Source organism: Corylus avellana, chromosome 6, assembly GCF_965113065.1.
Source record: "Corylus avellana chromosome 6, dhCorAvel1.hap1.2, whole genome shotgun sequence".
Classification (NCBI taxonomy): domain Eukaryota; kingdom Viridiplantae; phylum Streptophyta; class Magnoliopsida; order Fagales; family Betulaceae; genus Corylus; species Corylus avellana.
In genome coordinates, this window is record NC_142495.1 from 29,071,177 (window position 1) to 29,089,416 (window position 18,240).

At 35.3% G+C, this 18,240-nt stretch overlaps 3 protein-coding genes across 3 annotated transcripts; all 3 read right to left on the bottom strand.

Moving 5' to 3' along the window:
* Window positions 1-841: 841 nt before the first annotated feature.
* On the bottom strand, window positions 842-4,762 carry RPN8A (RP non-ATPase subunit 8A). Its single transcript, XM_059600879.2, has 10 exons — window positions 4,461-4,762; window positions 4,153-4,245; window positions 3,946-4,027; window positions 3,424-3,520; window positions 3,174-3,249; window positions 2,939-2,997; window positions 2,690-2,812; window positions 1,491-1,548; window positions 1,307-1,392; window positions 842-1,116 (listed from the first exon to the last, which is right to left on the bottom strand). The coding sequence occupies exons 1-10, from the start codon at window positions 4,645-4,647 to the stop codon at window positions 1,045-1,047; spliced, it is 933 nt and encodes a 310-aa protein (XP_059456862.1). The 5' UTR covers window positions 4,648-4,762; the 3' UTR covers window positions 842-1,044.
* A 2,050-nt stretch (window positions 4,763-6,812) lies between these two features.
* Window positions 6,813-7,417, bottom strand: WOX7 (WUSCHEL related homeobox 7). The gene is made up of 2 exons (XM_059602525.2): window positions 7,096-7,417; window positions 6,813-6,994 (listed from the first exon to the last, which is right to left on the bottom strand). The coding sequence occupies exons 1-2, from the start codon at window positions 7,415-7,417 to the stop codon at window positions 6,813-6,815; spliced, it is 504 nt and encodes a 167-aa protein (XP_059458508.2).
* A 4,892-nt stretch (window positions 7,418-12,309) lies between these two features.
* Window positions 12,310-15,867, bottom strand: EIF2 (eukaryotic translation initiation factor 2). Its single transcript, XM_059601923.2, has 6 exons — window positions 15,530-15,867; window positions 15,098-15,177; window positions 14,258-14,487; window positions 13,169-13,290; window positions 12,838-12,951; window positions 12,310-12,588 (listed from the first exon to the last, which is right to left on the bottom strand). Exons 1-6 carry the CDS (start codon window positions 15,749-15,751, stop codon window positions 12,499-12,501), a joined length of 858 nt encoding a protein of 285 aa, XP_059457906.2. The 5' UTR covers window positions 15,752-15,867; the 3' UTR covers window positions 12,310-12,498.
* Window positions 15,868-18,240: the final 2,373 nt, after the last annotated feature.

Consider the following 18,240-nt stretch of genomic DNA (forward strand, 5'->3'; position numbering starts at 1 on the left):
AAAAAAAAAAAAAAAAAAAAAAAAAAAAAAAAAAAAAACTAAATGATATTTCATTTAGTTAGGACAAGTTAGAATTCAAGTCTATAGAAATTAGAATCATTGCATAAAAGATATTATAGGACTTCGGATAACATGAGATAATTGGATTTTTAGATTCAAAGAACCCACATGGCTGGTTGAGCCTTGATGTTTTACCCCAATACTTGGATCAAAATGTGACTTTAGATCTTGGCCATCCATTATTTTATAGATAACTCATGGGATGGTCATTTTCATACAACTATACAAGCCTAGTGCACTTTCATATCCCTGACAACTGGGGATCCTTGTCCTTCCAACTTCCTACTGAAAATGATTGTGTAGGAATCTTGTTAAACTACAAAAGCATTCAACGGGCAATGTGGGATAAAGCATAAAATAATATGGCAATGCTATTTAGTAAACTGCTATACAACTATCATACAATTGAAAGGATATGACAGTCGTATATTAGTCTATTAATAACATTACTTTTTTTGAAAAAGCTACATATTGATGGAAGGTGGACTAAAGTAACCCTGTTGATAGGGAGGAAGAAGCCTGCTGTGAAGCAGAAGCATTATAATCAAGTCTGCATTACTAAAGACTTACCCGAGTTGTAACTTGCTGACCTTATTTTGCAATATGAATCATGAATAAATGAATTCCATAGGATGCTCAGCTCCATCTGTTTTCATTCAAGATTTCTGTGTATCATTTGCTTATATTCAAGATTTCTGTCTTGATGGCAAAAGTCACTTTTCTAATAAAATGACGGGGAATAAAATGAAGGGAAAGAGAGAGAAGCATTTGCAAAAAGGAGTAATGCTCAAATGTTAAACAATAAACATCTGTATTATCAACCTGGGAATTTAGACACAACATAAAGGACTACGGAAACTGAGGCTCATCAGGAGCGTAGGAAAATCCTATGCGGCTACCAAATAAGATCCATGTCAGTGGGTCAAACTCAGAAATAAAGGATGAAGTCCCTCAGAAAACCTGAAACCGATTAGGGCTTCAAATTTAGCTTCCAGCTGTAGCTGGTACAGCAACTGGCTTTGAGTCTTCGGCTTTCTCATGTTCTTTATTGAGGATCTGTAATCATATTCCAAATTCGAAGTCATCATGTTACAAATGAAGATATGGGGACAGAAGATGTTTAAGCCATTGTATTTTATTTTTGAAATAGATTTGAACCCAAAAGTCTATTAACAAGATCAACTTGTTGATATTGCTTAATATTAAAACAACATATCAGAGTGAAGATTAAGGAACTGTATCTCACCTTGTTGTTGATGAGGTTGTGGAGAGCAATTACACTCCGGATCACGGAAGAAAGATAAATAACCAACATCATATCATTTGTTTTTACTGCATGTCAAGGGCATGAATCAACAATCTATAAAGAAAGCAATAGAAATGAAAACCCCACCCACTCCAGAAAAGGAAACATGGCATTGTAAGTTAACCTGAAAAAGCCTTGATCAACTCAGCCACATTGAGATTTGGCAGTAGATTGAAAACATCCTACAAGATTTTGAAAAGATACAAACATAAGATAAATGAGCCACTGCAACAGAAGATCATAAATACCCGGATGAACAAAATGATTTCACATGTAAATTCGTCGGTAGTGAACCACAATAATTTGGGATGAATTGAGCATAGGGAAAGAGAGAAAGTCAGATCATCAAACAATGACACACATTAAGAAGCGGTGGGTCAATATTCTCGAGTTATTGGGGATAAGTTGCATCCTATGGTATGTGAAACGAAAGTATGTTGCCCATATATAGCATTAAGCAGACCAAAACTATAAGTGAATGTGAAATGGTAACTCAATAAAATGCCAATATAAGGCTTAAAATTCAGAGTGAGGTGCATTGGTAAATAAAAATCGGGCCGATTTTCCTGATCATCCAAGCATCAGGCAGCAGAAGAAATGTAGAGAAAACAAATATGTTAGAAGAAACTGATCATTTTCCATATATCGGAATGGGTGATCCATTGTTAATAGTCATAAAGAATAGTAAACTATTCTTTTGAAAACATATGCATCACTTTTGAAAACATAAATCCTTTTGTAAAAAGCAACATGTTAACGAAAACTGTTCTTTTTTTTGCCCCAATAAACTTGCTCATGACAACCGCTTAAAACTGTCAAGATCTCTACCATCACACACCAAGTAATTTTTTTATTGGTCATTACACACCAAGTATTGAGATGACTACCTCCAATTTTCAAACAGGAAACAGTGGAATGTCAAGCACAATCAACAGATTTACAGACATGGACACTCACAGCAAATAAGAAGAAGAACTAATTCACTTCTCAGAAGTGCCTCAAATTTCACATCGACCATGGCAGCAGTTCAAGCCCCCAATGAACAGTACAGGCAATATAGATTCCACTCAAGTCATGAATTAAAAATGCAACGTTTTTTTTCTCTCTCTAGATTGGAAAGTTACACATGCACCTCGTGTAGTGGGTCTTGAATTCAAGACTTTAACCCCCATCCTGCACTTATAGGAGGAGGAGGTACCATTTGGTTTATCTATTTGTAGTGATCAATTTTGTTAATAAATTCAAATACTACGCAGAAACATGAATTTCAATCAAGCAATTCCTTGATCTAGCATATATCAAACAGGAAAACTAGAAATGAACCTGTAAATGGTAAAGGATCTCGTGGTTTAATGGGATCTTTCCATCAATAACAAGGTCAAGATAACTATGTATCTCTTTAAGCCGGGCATCCAAACCCTTCAATGCCGTCAGTTTCCCAGTCACCTGTACAAGACATAAGAAATTCAAGATTCTGTCCCTCACCTCCCCCGATAAAATAAGATACTTTAAAAATAAAACCAACACACATGCACGGTGCATACAGAGAGAGAGAGAGATTCAAAACAAAACCTCCGTTGCCAGGGTGCTAATGGTAGTATCTTTGACATCCCTAAGCAAGTGTTCCACTCCTATTAGAGAAAAATGTAGAAGGTAAATAAACACTATAAGTTAAGGATCCAGTCGACTCACACAGATAGATGCACAAAAAAAAGTGCATAAACTTATAAGTTCTTTGCATTTTAAACTAGAGAAAATGCAGGCAATGACTTTAAATGAAGCTCAGCTCTCTATGCAATGAGAATACCAATTTCCTCGACTTCATGGGCAGCGATTTCTGAAGGAACATGCACAAACACCTTTTGGCTTTTTTGTGTGGCATTCTGTAAACATATAAAACTATCAGCTGTTTGTTCCTAGCCCCATATGAATCAGATCTTAAACAAAAACGAGTTCTATCCATTAAAGGAAACAACAATACTAGGAGCCATACAAATTAGCAATATGACAAGACCAACCAAATATTTGTGCTTATATATAAAAAAACTTGAGCCTACCTCTTTAACTTCTTCAACAGCGTAGTAAGCTTTTGTTGGTATTCCCAGTTCCTTAGGTTGCACATCAATTATAACCAGGACAGGATTTGGAACATAGCTGCAATAAATAAATTTTGATTAATATAGACGAAGATCGAAGAAAAACTATAAAAAGAGTATGAGAGGAAAAAAGGGAATACAGAAGCTAGTTTCCAAGAAACAGATGCTATAATACCAAGCTATGTAATATCATCTAGTGATCTACACCATACAACTTAAAAGTGTAACACTTCCTCCAAACTAATCATGATCTATCTCTTAAACGAGCATACTATAACCAGACGAAACATCGAATTTGGAAGGAAAGTAGATAATTAGTAATTTGACAACCTTCTAGGACGATCAAATAATTTCACGCATTGAAGAAAAGTTAGGGCATAAAAATGGAAAGGGGAGAAACAACAACAAAAATGCAAATAACAATATTGGGAAATGCCACAAAAATCTCATATTAATCTGCGAATCACAATTTAGAAATCTCACTCGTTAAAAAATCCATGAATATCCAAGTCATTTTCCCGCAGCTTTGGACCAGTACTGTACCACCCCACAACATGCTCCTTGGCTGTTAAAAAACAAATTGTCAACTTAAGTTATATTAAATTCTCAATTCTACTACAAGATATCCGAATACAAGATATCCGAAACAAAGGGAACATAATTTCATACTAGACACAGTTCAAGTAATACCATTTATTCTCTTGAACATGGAGAACATTGATTCATGGTAGTTGTGGTCAAGAAACCAGATTCGTGGGTCCTTTTCATCTTCTTCAAAGGGAACTGTGAAAATTAGAGATTCAAACTTTACATTAGCAACACCTATTAGCGACCTACACAGTAGTAAATATTCATCATTTTTCTCGATACTAACAAGCTTTGACACACACCTAAATACACAGATTACAGTAAAGAAACCTAGGCAAAGCAGCGAAAAAAATCTCAGATCCGAAGGAAAACCAGAAATCGAATAAAAGGCAGAGAATAGAGGGGCGTGCCTGCATAGCTGTTGGTGATGTCGACGGTGCCTTTGAAGGTGGAACCGAGCAGAACCCCGACAACGCGTTTGTTAGTGTCCCTGGCGACCCTGTTGTAATTGTCGACGATGCTGAGCAGGACCAGAGGGTGCACTATCACCTTCTCTATCGGCCTCGAAGCTATTTGCTGCGTCTTTATCACATCCATTGCTGTTTGGTTTCGATTTTTCGCTGCTTTGCTTCTTCGTCAGGAAACCCCTGTAATCTTTTATACAGCTTTTGCTTGCTTTCTCAGTTGCTCCGTTTCTCTCTCTCTCTCTCTCTCTCTCTCTGAATTTTCATTGAAGTCGGACAGGGTTACATGTTGGGCCTAAATGTGGGCCTGTACTGCTTTCGTAGTTGATGGGCTGAACTGTTTATGTGATTCTCTTCGTATCGATGTATGCGACATTTCCTCTCATAGTAAGATGAGAAACGATAAAATTTATTATTTTAACTATCTTTTAACCATCTCTATATAATGAATGAATGAATTTATCCTATTTCAAAAAAAAAAATAATGAATGAATTTATTATTAAATTTATGTGAAATTTATATGAGTTCATAAATTTAATGGCTAATTTATTGAATTTGTAAAAAATATAGTTGTATAACATACTTCAATATTACCATTGAATCTGTGAGATCATATGGATCTCACTCATAAACCACACAAATCAAATGGTAATTTTGAAAAGTGGAGAATGAGAGAAGAACCCCGGGAATAACATATCCCATTATACATCTTGCCGAATAAGGATTTGGCTAAAAAAAAAATTACAATATATACATTCTAAATTTAATTTGAAGTTTTTTAAGAAAAAATAAATTGAGTTCATTCTCCTTTTTTTTTTTTTTTAAATTTTAAATGGCATGTAAGCCAAATTTGCCGAAGAACATATGTGAGTTGTGATGATGGATTAGAATTCCCTGTTTTTACGCTGCCCATATTTCATAGAAATTTAGGCGAGACATGAGTTTAGTTGCTCTGGATAGATGGGCCTTGCATATTAACAAATCAAGTGGGCCTCATTGCCCTCTCTTTGAGGCCACATGAATTTCTATAACATTCAGGAAAATCCTATTCAGCCCGTGAAAAGCTTTCAGGGCCCAAAAGGGAGGGCTGAGATTAAACTGTAATCGCTAGAGATGCCGGCCTGGCCCGATCTAACTTTGGACCTGGTTTGAGGGGCGTCCTTGAATTTAATAATTTATCTACAGTTGCTCCATTACCCATTATCTGTTTTTTCTCTAAAACAATCTAACATTTCTCTCGTGCCATAGAACATATATTATAGTAGCCATCATAATTCTAACACAATATAAATAAAGGATTTGACTATAAAGTGAGAATTCATCCATCAAATAAATTGAATTTTAAAAATTAATCAAAATTCAATAGTGATCTATCACAAATTTAGGTCATTTTAAAAGTTATGTCATGGAGTATAAGATTAAAAGTGTGTGTAGCATACTTAAAGGTGACCCACTTTGCATGAATGAGGACTACTATGTTCCGCGCGTCTTGCAAGGATTCAATGTTTTCTCCTCATCTCTTGATTTTTTTTTTTTTTTTTTTAATAGATAGGAAAAGGGAATATTTAGTGTTAGAATATATGATAAGGATATTAATCATTTATGATAAATGTGAATTAGTTTATTCTAAATTAAGGGATTTGATTATGTTTAAAATTATTTAAATCGTTTGTAAAACTCTATCTACACATAGAAACTTGTATACAATTAGATTAAGTTAATAAAGAGCAAAAATTTGTAGCCCTATCGAGCTCTTCCCTAGTAGTGAATGCATGTATGTATCTAACACCGAGATTTTTGTTTGCGTTTGATTAAGGAAATTCTTTCACTTAACAGTCTCAATATGAATGGAGGAAAAGAGGGAACGGGAAGTGAGAATACTTCAAAATATAAGATTGTAATTCTAAAAACCTTAGAGAGAGAGAGAGAGAGAGAGAGAGAGAGACGTGGATCGGGGTCTTTATTGACCTACGGTTGGTACATAAAATTCAATAATTAATATTAAACGGAAGCAGATTCCAAGGTATTATGTAATATTTTTATGCAGCCCAAGAAGGTAATTAATCTCATGAGAAGGAAGCGATTTCCAATTTCCAAGCCTAGAAAAAAACATATGTCCAACAGAGTAAACCCAGAGAGATAAATTAAAACAATGTTTTTACGAGAATGCAGAGGAGAATGTCCAAGCTTTTTCAATATTTAAAACCACCAAGAATCTATCGCTACGTAAATTTTCACCTAAATTATCGGAAATACAACAATATGAATAATTCCTAGAGAGAATATTCCAAACTTGTTTACAGAAAGCTTAAACGCAGATCCAACGGCGGGTGTTGTTCCGTCTCCTTGCACTGATCGTTTGCACGCAGTCTCAGCTTCTGATCCGACGACTCGCGATCGAAGGAATTTAATGGGAAAAGTTGGAGGGTCTCGATCACTCGTTCATGCTCCGAAACAACCCGATTCATCTCAGCAAAATCTGTATATATAACACAATAATTAATAAAAATAATCAGTGAAAGGAAGCCAAAGAAGATTATTTATTTGATCGATCCTTAAAAAAAAAAAAAAAACACGTACGTTTTGCAGAAGAAGAAATCTTGTCGTCATCAGAGGTGACTCTGCGGCGCTTCTGTCTTTCCCGAGCTTTATGGTTCTGGAACCAGTAAAAAACGTTCTTACTCTCGATCTTTCCATAAAAGCTGAGCTGAGTGGAGATTCTCTGAATTTGATCAGTACTCGGGGTTCGAAGTCCGGACCTGAACAGTTCGGTCAGAACTTTAACCTGCTCAGCAGTCGGAGTCCAACGCCCACACTTTGTTCCAGTGCTTCCATTACCACCTACGCCACGAACACTTGCTGCCTTCACGCAAAACCCTGACATTGACATTCCCTCGTCCATATTATTACACCTTCTAATTAATGCTCTCTCGACTTTCACTCTCAGCTCAAAAGATGCCGGTTCATGTGCATACACATATATATAATACCCTATATTGAATATTTAATTTATTTCAAACTTCTTTTCTAGCTTTGTTTTTTTTGTTTTATTCAAACTTCTGTTGAATGATCATGTGTTATTTGAGTATATATATACGAGAAATACATGCTTTTTTGAAAAAATATTTGTTTTTTTTAAATGTTAACTAAGGCCCACGTAACAATTAATAGACTATGACAAATTATAACTTATCCTAACAATTTCAGTATATAAAAAATAATTAATTTAATTAAATATTTTTCGTATTGAGTTTAACTTAAGTATTTGGGATAAGTAGCTAATAAATTAAATTAAAGAAAATTACTACTAAAACTTTTGTCGTTTACTTAATGAGATCGAGATCATAGAAGAGGAGAAACAGCCCTTTGTTTATTTGAGTTTGCTTTGAATTTAGAGTGGATTGTGGGGATGTGATAGGTGTGGTTTGCTTTCCCCGGTTTTTTGTGCGGGGAGATAGAAATAGAGAGACAAGCGTAAAAGCTGCCACTGTTGAACGCTTCGGTGTGCGAGCAGACAGGATGCAAGTATCAGTAGTTATGATTATATTAATTTTTTGGTCGTATTTAAATGTGTGTGAATTCCTTGAGTTCATGTACTGACGTGCACAGATAGATAGGGTTGTTTGTGTTTTTCAGTAAAGTAAGCACTTGCTTCTATTATACATGGCTTAATTGTGTATATTAAATTCATCTCTGTTCATCAGTAGACTAATCTAGTAACTCCAATTCCCACCAGGACATCTGAGTAATCCAAGCTTCTTTTTTTTATTATTATTTTTTTTTTCTTTAAACAAGTGGGCGTCTGCTACAGATCATATAGAATAGTTCAAATATTTTTTTCATATTAGGCATAAAGAGATCGATGTAAGTGAAAGTCAAAGTTACAGATTGTCTGATTTGGGTTGGACGGTTGTGATCACAGCAGACTGGCAGAGATACTCAGTTTGGTTGACCAGATCAAGTACAGCCGAGTCAGCAAATGTTGGGGCTAAAACCTTCTTTTAAGGATGTAGGAACGAACATAAACTAGTCGACAACTCATGACCAGCCAAAAGGGGAGCAACGTAGCTTTTCTCATGTCATGTGGCTCCTGTCTTAGGCAACTACAAAATCTTTTTTTAAGCCATCTGGTTGCTTCCATCTTTTTATATTTGCAACTTTAATTTTCTTCTTAGTGTTTTGGGAAAACTTTGGGAAACATGTATAAAAAAGATAAGTTGTTCTTAATCAAGAACTATAGATAGACTGTGGGCAAATATATTCTACTTAGCTTCCACCTTTTCCCTTAATCAAGAAGTAATTTTGAGTGCTTTAAGTAATTGAATATGGGGAAGACGTGGAGATGTGAATATGTTCTGTAACTATTGATATTTCGATCCAAGACATGCATGTTTAATTAGCAGCCTGATATCACCCCCACCCAAATTCAGGCATGTCTTCGGTCTCTTGTTTTCACTTTTTTCTTTTTCTCCAGATTTATTTCAGATTTTGGTTTGATGAGTTGTAGTTTAAGAAAAGAAAGTGCAGCAGCTAGCAAGCGGCAAATTGTTTTGCGCAAGAGATGAACAATTCCCGAGGTGTCTTGCTCACGGGGTGAAATTTGTCTGTTTATGTTTGGCACTACGGCTTGCCGTTATCTAACTCCTAGGACTTCTTTCACTAAAATAAACCCAACTCTATGATCATGTGAAGGTGGCTGCACACCGAATCGAACACCAGATTTTTGTTTGCGAGCTTCCTGATTATCCGTGGAGCTTTTATTATATTATCATTAATTTGTTTGTCTATTCTGTTTGTATCGCTACCTCATTAATTAAGAACTTTTAAATTTGATTTGTGTTCCGAATTATTATATTAAAGTGTTTTGTGTCCGAGTTATTTGTTAATGTTTTTATTTTGAGAATAAAAAATAATTTTTTTTATCAAACGAAACCAGCCAACCTAATATCCCTTCAGTTCGGACAGTTTTATTTTAAATTAAGCTGTAAATTTTTTTTTGCAATCTGTCTTTATGTGTTCATAATGCATATATATATATAAGTCTCACATATCCTAAAAATACATGCAAGTTTAATATATCTAATTTAAGGGAAAACTGTTTTCTTCTTTGGCAACATTCACATGAATATCAAAAGGAACCAGTTTTAATTTGCAAAACAATATGTCGTGTTTTCCTGTCCTTAATGGTTGTCCACGGATCATCTAACCACAAGTTTACAGTCTCATTGCTCTCATGAGAGAGAGAGAGAGAGGGGTTTAGTTCAGTTCCGACAGACACGAACGAGGAAAATGTTATTCAGTGAGATTCGAGAAGTGAAAAGCTAGAAATAGGGCACGCGTGAAATCTAGGCCGCCCCCCATTTCTTCGTCTTTTGAAACTTTCTTGTCTCCACCACGTTTGTCTCCACTTCCTCCATCCGGACAAAAAGGCAAAAGCACTGATCATCCCATGACAGCATGATCATGGGAAATTTCTGAAGGCCCAATCATAGGCGGTCTCCCAAGCCATGACTCTATAACCGGTGGAAAAGCAGCATCAGGAATTAGCACTTGCTGTTAGGAGAAGATGCATTCTTTTGGGTTGGGACGAAAAAGAGAGAAAAAAAAATGATCTAATGCATTGGCCATGAACCAATACGGTGCCGGTTTTCACACAGAGAGAGTGTTAGGCGTTGTTCTAATGTTTTCCTGATTATAGGTGAATATTTTTTTTAAAAAAATAAATAAATAAATAAAAAGAAAATTGCTCTTATTTCTCTTATTTATTTTTTAGAAAATAATATTTACCTAAGACCATGAGAACACCAAACATTTCCATCGTTCATTTCAAGTATAACTCAACCTACAATTGGTTATGCATTTCATGTGCGAGATGCAAGTTTGGCCGCTTTATTTTGTGCATATAAATTGAGACAAAATTATCACGGTTCTTGTTTGTCCAATCAAATTTCCAAAAAAAATAAATCAATTATTAGTTATTCAAAAAACATGATGTAGAACCCAATCAGATTTCCAGTTCTTGCTTGCCCCTAACACATTCTTGCTTAAAGCATTTCCAGCAGATTCCTTATAAGAGAGTCTATTCTCTAAGTTTAGGGAATATGTCTAAAAATTCGCAAAAAAACGTTCCACAACAGATTCCCTATATGGTTCCATCAGCTGCTATTCAACTGTAGCGATACAAATGCTTATTAAATTAGAAAAAAATATTCTCTCTCCTCTCTCCTCTCGTCTCACATCTCTCTCTCGTACCACCAAACGAGCAGCAAAGGCATTCAAACCAAAGAAACCCAAACCGATCAAACCAGAGATTTCAGACCGAATAAGAGATTTGTTTCAACTTTCAACTGATCAAACCAAAGAAACTCAGATATCTCATAAAGTTGTGCTTAAAAAATAGCGAAAATTGAAAACCCATAAATCAAATCAAACCAAAGAAACCCAGAAATCAAATCGAAGACACAAGGCGTCAAGGCATGTGCATGCTGATTGGGTCGCAGTTGGATGGGGTCGCGTTGTGTGAAGGGTTGGAGTCGCTGTCGATAAAGAACTCGGCGAACTTGGACGACATGGGGTTGATAGCGATCACGAGGGGGTGTTGGAAATTGAAGAAATTTGAGGTGGTTGGGTACAAGAGGATCACAGAGACGGGAGTGAGGACATTGGCTTTCTTGCGGGGAGGAGAAGAAAAGGAAGAAATCACAGGAAAAAGAAATGGGCTACTGCATCGGAAAGAAAGAAGAAGAAAATATGAGGGAGAGAGAAAGTATAAATTAAAGGAATAAAATATAAAAAAAGTAAAATAAAAATATAATATTTTAATGATATAAGAAACCATTTAGGGAAGTTATTGGGAAGTAAATTGACATAAAAAAGTAAAAAATAGTTTGAATCTTTAAATTTAAAAAAAAAAATGATGAGATATCCACTGAAAATGCTTTTATAGATGAATTGGTATCAACAAGAGATAGTGCCCCTCCACCTAATCAGCTTTTGGTTTGTAGTTCAAGGAAAAACAGTGCCCCTTCAAGTCACCGTAAAAAACAGTTTTTGGTTTTTTGAACCTGTTTTAGGAACAACAACCAGACAGGTGTTTCTCATTATCGGGATCGAGATCACCGTTACAATACCTGGAATATCATTGCGAATTCAATCTCTTAGTATCCCTTCTTTGCAACAATCTGGGCCATTCAATTTAAATGAACAACCCAAATTATATAACATTATTTAAAACTAAAATCTAATAACTCTATTTTCCAGCAGCTGTCTTCACTCTCACCAGCCTTACCGCTCACACTGCCACAAACAATCTTCCACCACCACCTCTACTGAAGTTGGGCGACCACCCTTTATGCTATTTTGAAATTGGTTGAACCACTTATTTTAGAAATCGTAGCCAACCACCACCCCCAATGGTGGTGGGGATGGTAGACTAGAGTTATTTATAAATAAAACACAGCCAATGTCGATGCAGTTTCTCTAATTAGGTTATACTCTGGAATTCCAAGAATTAAGTTCAAGATTAAAAGTTAATCCCGATTGCCAAGTACCAATGCAAATATGTTGAAATAATGAAATGGACACACACCCACCATGACAGATTCGGAAAAATATATGTTCAAGTCAAGGGCAGGTTTCTCAAGAGTTTGTGTGAAGTATAACCACTACAAAGCAATCCTAGCAAGAAACATCCTAACCACAAAAATTTATGGCAGCATTCTTAGACCATTGGAGAAACAGTATCTGACCTCGACCATGAAAAAAAAAAATTGCTCAAAAGATAACACATTTCCAAAAAACAATTGGACCGCTGTAAAGCAATCTTTGTCAAATTAAGGACGATCTTCCTACTCAAAATTATGAAAAATATTACAACCGTCTGAATAAAAGTCAGCTTCCTCCAAGTTGGCCAAATAGCACTCACCGAGAACACTTTGGTAAAATGAATTATCTTCGACCATCAATTCCTTCAACTAATTGGAATTACAGGATCTGAGCAGCTGTGTTCAACTTTTCAGCTAAGCCGAGCTGTGTTCTGGTGATGCTTGACAAATAGAGCAAGAGCATATTGTCCTGTACCGGGGGGGGGGAGGGGGACACATTGGATAAAAAGTGATTAATTAAATACACATGTAATAAACCAACATTAACTATGGGAACATTCATTTTAAATCAATGAAAACTAGTTCCAAGACTATCAAGTTAATAAAAGGAGGCCATTGAGTTCAAGGGACCAAGCCAGGTATAATGTTATGTTAGTCCATAGACTTCAATTGTCATTTTTTTTTTATTTTGACTGAATAACCCAAAACCTCTAGTTACCTGTAGGCTGTTATTTACAAGCTTATCAAAGGCTGATGGAGACAGTTTGGGAAGGGATGATACGGTCTCTGATATAAATCTCCCTATGCTGTTATCTGGCTCAACATGCCCTTCCTGAGAAAAAATAATATATTTATAATATTAGAGGTTTGCAGCAAGAAGATCAGAGGGAAGAGGAGGCTGGTTCTGTTTATTACAGCCAGCCTTAAGCATATCATTATATAAGCTTAAAGAAACATAACAATGACAAAACTATCCTCAAACCCTAATACATTCTTCTAACTGAACAAAAAGCAGGCATGCGTGAACTGAGAAGGTATGGTCACTTTACCACAACATTGTCAACATATTTGTAGACATCGTCAATTAGAGCTAATAGCCTTTCAATTGAAGCTTCAATCCCTTCTAAATCATTTGGGAGTTTGTCAACCGATGTTGTCTTTAGAATATCATCTGCCATCATGAAATTTATTATGTAAGATTTGAATAGAGATTACAAGTCCAACTAAAAAACACATACCATTCACTTGCTTAAGATTTACCAAACACATTGTGAGACCAGGCTTGTAACCCGTAAAGTGGACAGTGAAGGTATTAGACAGATTTTTACGATAAATACCAAAACAAACGCAGCACCAATTTAAAAAGTTCAAAGACAAAAAGTGCTTCTAACTAACCTTCTTCTTCATTAATTAATTTTTTTCATGAGTAACTAACCTTCTTCATTAATACTCCGATAATTATCAATTCACGATGATGAGGTTCAATGACTGACTGCTAGTTTCATATGCATTGAAATGAGATATTAAACAAGGACAGTATATTTTATATGCCAAGTAGGTATAGGAAAAGTCAGATTATTTTTTGACTAAGTAATATGTATTGCAAACTATGAACACACACATGCACACACTAAGTATGCAGTCCACCGGTTTGAAGCCATGCTTCAGATAAGCCTTTAACAATCTGCCATTTGACTTAGATGACAGAGAAGCCTATGGAAATTCACCTTGCACCTTTCATTTTCATGCATGCATACAATTTCACTCCTGTTAGAGATATGCCTTTCAACAGAAATAAATATCAAGGGAGTGGATGGTGATGACTCCTAGTAGATTGAAGGTCAATAATCTTGTCTTGCTTTAGAAAAAAAGGTGAAGTAATCTCAACCAAAAATCTCGATTCTTATTCTTTCAAGCATGACTACTTAGAACTATCATCTTACCTAGGACGATCTTACATCTACATTAAGCAAGCCTTAAAGAGTTTTGTCCATATAATACCGTTTAACTAAAAAATTCAAGAAAGTAAGAGACTTTCATCATCTCAGGAGGTTTTTTCAGCAAATGTGCATGTCATGTTAAGTCTGTGTGTCATCAAAAATTTTAAAAGGAATGAGGGACTTTAAGTGATTTCTTACATCCAACTTGTTCAGCTTCAACCATGCGACGATCCAGAGGAATCTCCTGAAATTGTGCAGCAAGTTGCCGGTCACCAAGTGACAAATTGACAGAAACATAAGCTTTTATTGTACCCTTTCCGTTCTCAAATCCGGTATCAACAGTCAAATGAACAGGGTTGGAAACTTCTCTAGAATAAAATTCATGGATCAGCGCACTACCTCCAGTAACTCCAAGACCAGTTGAATACCTGCATACATTCATAGAGGTAACATAGCAAACATTATAACAAACTTATGAAATCAAATAAACCCCTGTATACTCCAATAAGCTGCCGAGCAAGCCTCAATTATTGACAAATGCCAAAATACCATGAATCTGAAGTTCAAAGTCATGAAACTGAGGAGCAACAGCTCAGTTGATAAAGAGAGGGTTTCCCGAGCTTGACTGTTGACACACTTTTTTTCTTTTTCTTTTTCACTCTAATAAGTAGTTGGGACATGGATTTCGTTTTCCCTTTTGATGGTTAGTTTGGATATTGGTCCCATACCGCGTAACTATCCTTATACCAAATCTTTCAACTATTTATTACATTGCATCTGTTTATCTAAATTCAATCAATACAGAGGTTAGGATCCAGAAACTGGATCATATAAATTTGAAAAAGTTCCTAATCTTCTGAAGTCTATAAGTTACAGCACACGTTTTGGTGCATGGACTGCTGATTCACTGGACAAGCATAACAATTGAACACTATACTTGTAGGATTATCAGTACAGCAAGTAAAATCAGAACATTCTGCCTAGAGATATACCTATAACTAAATATTTAAAACATTAGAGAAGTAGCATGAGATTTACCATCCAACAATGACTTCCTTCGGATTCACTTTTAGGTGGGATAATAGCATATTGTGATGGTATTCAATATCCAAAGCAACCTGCAATTCCCAAAAAAAAACATAAACAAAAAGGATAAAAATTACTATCAGAAGCATAGGCAAACTGGATTTGGTCAATTTGATCACTAAAACCCAATGAATTTTATCAAAAAATCTCATTTAGATTTCTAAAACATGATAAACATCATTCCATAAGCCTATCTCAGGCCCCAAATAATAAACTAAACATCGCAAAATTATCAGCATATTTTCCATTTACGCTTTTTTATTTTCTCGGCAACCAAACAGAACATAAGTAAATATCAATAATTAGCATAAAATAACAATTAAAATCCAGAAAAAATATTATAACTCGAAACTCGATGCAAATTCGAGAGGGAGTGAGGAGGACCTGGCCGGAGGACTCGCTGTGAGGCACAGCATAAGAGTTGAGGATCTCAATGACGCCATCGGGCGAGATCGAGCCGAGCAGCGTGCCGATGACGCGTTCGGCTTGGTCAGGGCGTCTCACGTAGTAGTCGCATATGTTGAAGATGACCAAAGGGTGAACCTTAGCGGACAGGGTCGCCGAGGACGGTCCGAACTGCAACACTGTCTGCTCGCTTGGCGCCATTCTCTGCGCTAGGGTTGGTCTGTTTGGGTTCGGTTGGGCACAGAGAGTGTGTGCGAGAGGGCGTGATGCGAGAGCTAGGGTTTTTGGGGAAGAGCCGGAGGCTAGAGTGGAAAGATTCCTTGTTGTTTTTGTTTGGTTATATGATTGGGCCGCTAGCCATCCTCCTTTGGGCCTCAGCCTGTTCTAATTCTAAAAGGATGAGTTTTGGGATGACTACTACTTTATTTACCCAAAAAACTTTACATAATTCTAATACGGAATTATAAATAATGTCATGTTTATAATTGGTCTGCAATTCTTTTATAGTTTGCTAATATGTGTTAGTATGTGATTAGAATTGTAAACCAAGAAGTTTGTAAAAAAAATTCAATATAAGTCTAGTATTACTATAAAAAAAATTTGAGAAATGCTATAGTGCAATAAAAAAATTATTTTTTGCCCATAAAAGTCTTAGGTGGCAAAGAAGTCACAGGCTCTATTCATAGTTGTTGTGGTTCCACCCACTGATAGAACCCGTAGCCTCTTGCCACCTAGAATTATTATGGACAAAAAATGATCTTTTTATTACATTATAAACATATCTCAAAAAATTTAGGTAATTTATACCATTTTTTACGGGTGAAGCTAAACACAACGCCTGTAACAATCCTAAGTCCCTTTAGAGTATTTTTAGTTGACTCGTAGATTTTTTTTTTAAAAAAAGGGTTGGCTTAGGTTAACAATGAGAATGGACAAATTAAAAATAATAATAATAATAATAATAATGATAGTAATAATAAGTAAATAAAATAAAAGAGTAATATATATATATATGGAAAGCCTAGGCACCGACTTAAAAAAAAAAATAAAATAAAATAAAAATCCTAAGCTCCTCAAAACCTATTTTCTATCTCTTTTCTAAAGCCTATATAATGGTATGGGACAAACTCTTGCCGCACATCAAGAAAGGAAGAGAGAAAGGAAGAAAAAAAAAAAGAAGAAGAATCTCCCTGCCCTGTTGTGCGTCAGGTATGGTTTTTGCCTCACATATTGTTTCTTTCTTCTTCTTATATATATATATACTTAATGGAGAGCATTAGTGTTTTGTCAAATTTAGTGTCTTCTTGCCTTGGGTGCCGTGTGGTCTTGTAGTGGGAAAGAGAGGTTTGTTTTCTTCTTGTTTTACTCCTCACGTGCAAATAGTGCAACTATATATATATATATATATATATATATATATGGTGATTTGAAGGATTTATAAATATATATACATGAGTACTTTAAAGTATATATATATATATAATGATTTGAAGGATTTCAAATATATGTACATCTGAATGTTTCAAAATATATATATATATATATATATATATATAGTATCTTAAAATATACCAACACATATAAAGTTACAGGTTTTGCATATATATATAGCATTCTGACGGAGGTATATTATATACCGCACGGTAGAGTTATATATATATATATATATATATATACATAGCATGCTAACGGACGTGTATATATATATATGGTATTCAAGTTATTCACCTATATATATAGATGGGGTAGTGGGCAGTATATATATATATATATATATATATATAGTATGGAAGAACTTAAAGTATATATACGTAAAGGAGTACTACTAAATAAAATAAATTCTGAAAATTTTATGAGAAAATATACCTAAATACCTAAGTAAGTTCATTCTCAATTTATTAGCAAGCCAACTCATAATAGTAGTAGAATGTTTTGTTGTGACGTGTATGAGGGTAGTAATGTGTCTGTATTTCCTTCAGGAGATTAGTTAGCAGTTAGAGGAAAATTTTACTGCAGTCAAGAGGTAAGTGAATTTATTATCCCTTCCATAAAAATTATCATGTCATGCTATTTATGCAATTTTGTTTTCAATTGCAAATGATTATTTTGTTTATATTATGGAATTTTGCTATATGCATGACAAGTTTGAGAAAAAGAAATATTGTGAAAATAGTGATGTTTATAAAGAGAATTTTGAGACAATGATCATAAACTCTCCTACATGTTGCCCTAGAAAAGTACAAGCAATGAGAAAAGAATGTTATAAAATGAGAGCACATGTAGGGAGGAGTGTATTTTTGGCCCAAGAGAAACAAGAGAAAAGCTCGGTACCGATGCTAAGGATGGAGGCGCAACCGCTGAAGGAGGCTCTGCCAGAAGGTGGTTCCATCATAGTTTTATTTTTGCCATGCTGAGTGCACCCAGAGTTAATCGGCTGGCCAGGGGACGGGGCTGCGGCCACAGTATCTCATCCCAGGTCGCAAGGACCGCGCAACCCTAGTATATGGGGGTAACAGTATACATGGGCCCTAGTATGAGATAAAAACTCATAAATTTTATTGATGAAAATATATTTTAATTGCTTTCTGTTTTCTTTAAAAATATACTGGGAATATATGTAGTTATGAGTTCCATTTTTCAAAACGGGACAAGGAGTAAAACTGCTCATGGTTGTGGATTTCACTTACTGG

What these genes read in the sequence shown, in the direction of transcription:
- EIF2 (XM_059601923.2), bottom strand. Translation starts at nt 15,751, where the DNA reads ATGGCGCCAAGCGAGCAGACAGTGTTGCAGTTCGGACCGTCCTCGGCG. An exon ending in TGAAGCTGAACAAGTTGGAT is followed by an intron (nt 13,291 to 14,257) that starts GTAAGAAATCAC and finishes TCATGATGGCAG; the next exon opens with ATGATATTCTAAAGACAACA. An exon ending in TTGTAAATAACAGCCTACAG is followed by an intron (nt 12,589 to 12,837) that starts GTAACTAGAGGT and finishes CCCCCGGTACAG; the next exon opens with GACAATATGCTCTTGCTCTA.
- RPN8A (XM_059600879.2), bottom strand. Translation starts at nt 4,647, where the DNA reads ATGGATGTGATAAAGACGCAGCAAATAGCTTCGAGGCCGATAGAGAAG. An exon ending in CCATGAAGTCGAGGAAATTG is followed by an intron (nt 2,998 to 3,173) that starts GTATTCTCATTG and finishes TTTCTCTAATAG; the next exon opens with GAGTGGAACACTTGCTTAGG. An exon ending in GTTGATCAAGGCTTTTTCAG is followed by an intron (nt 1,393 to 1,490) that starts GTTAACTTACAA and finishes CTTGACATGCAG; the next exon opens with TAAAAACAAATGATATGATG.
- WOX7 (XM_059602525.2), bottom strand. Translation starts at nt 7,417, where the DNA reads ATGGACGAGGGAATGTCAATGTCAGGGTTTTGCGTGAAGGCAGCAAGT. An exon ending in GATTTCTTCTTCTGCAAAAC is followed by an intron (nt 6,995 to 7,095) that starts GTACGTGTTTTT and finishes TTATATATACAG; the next exon opens with ATTTTGCTGAGATGAATCGG.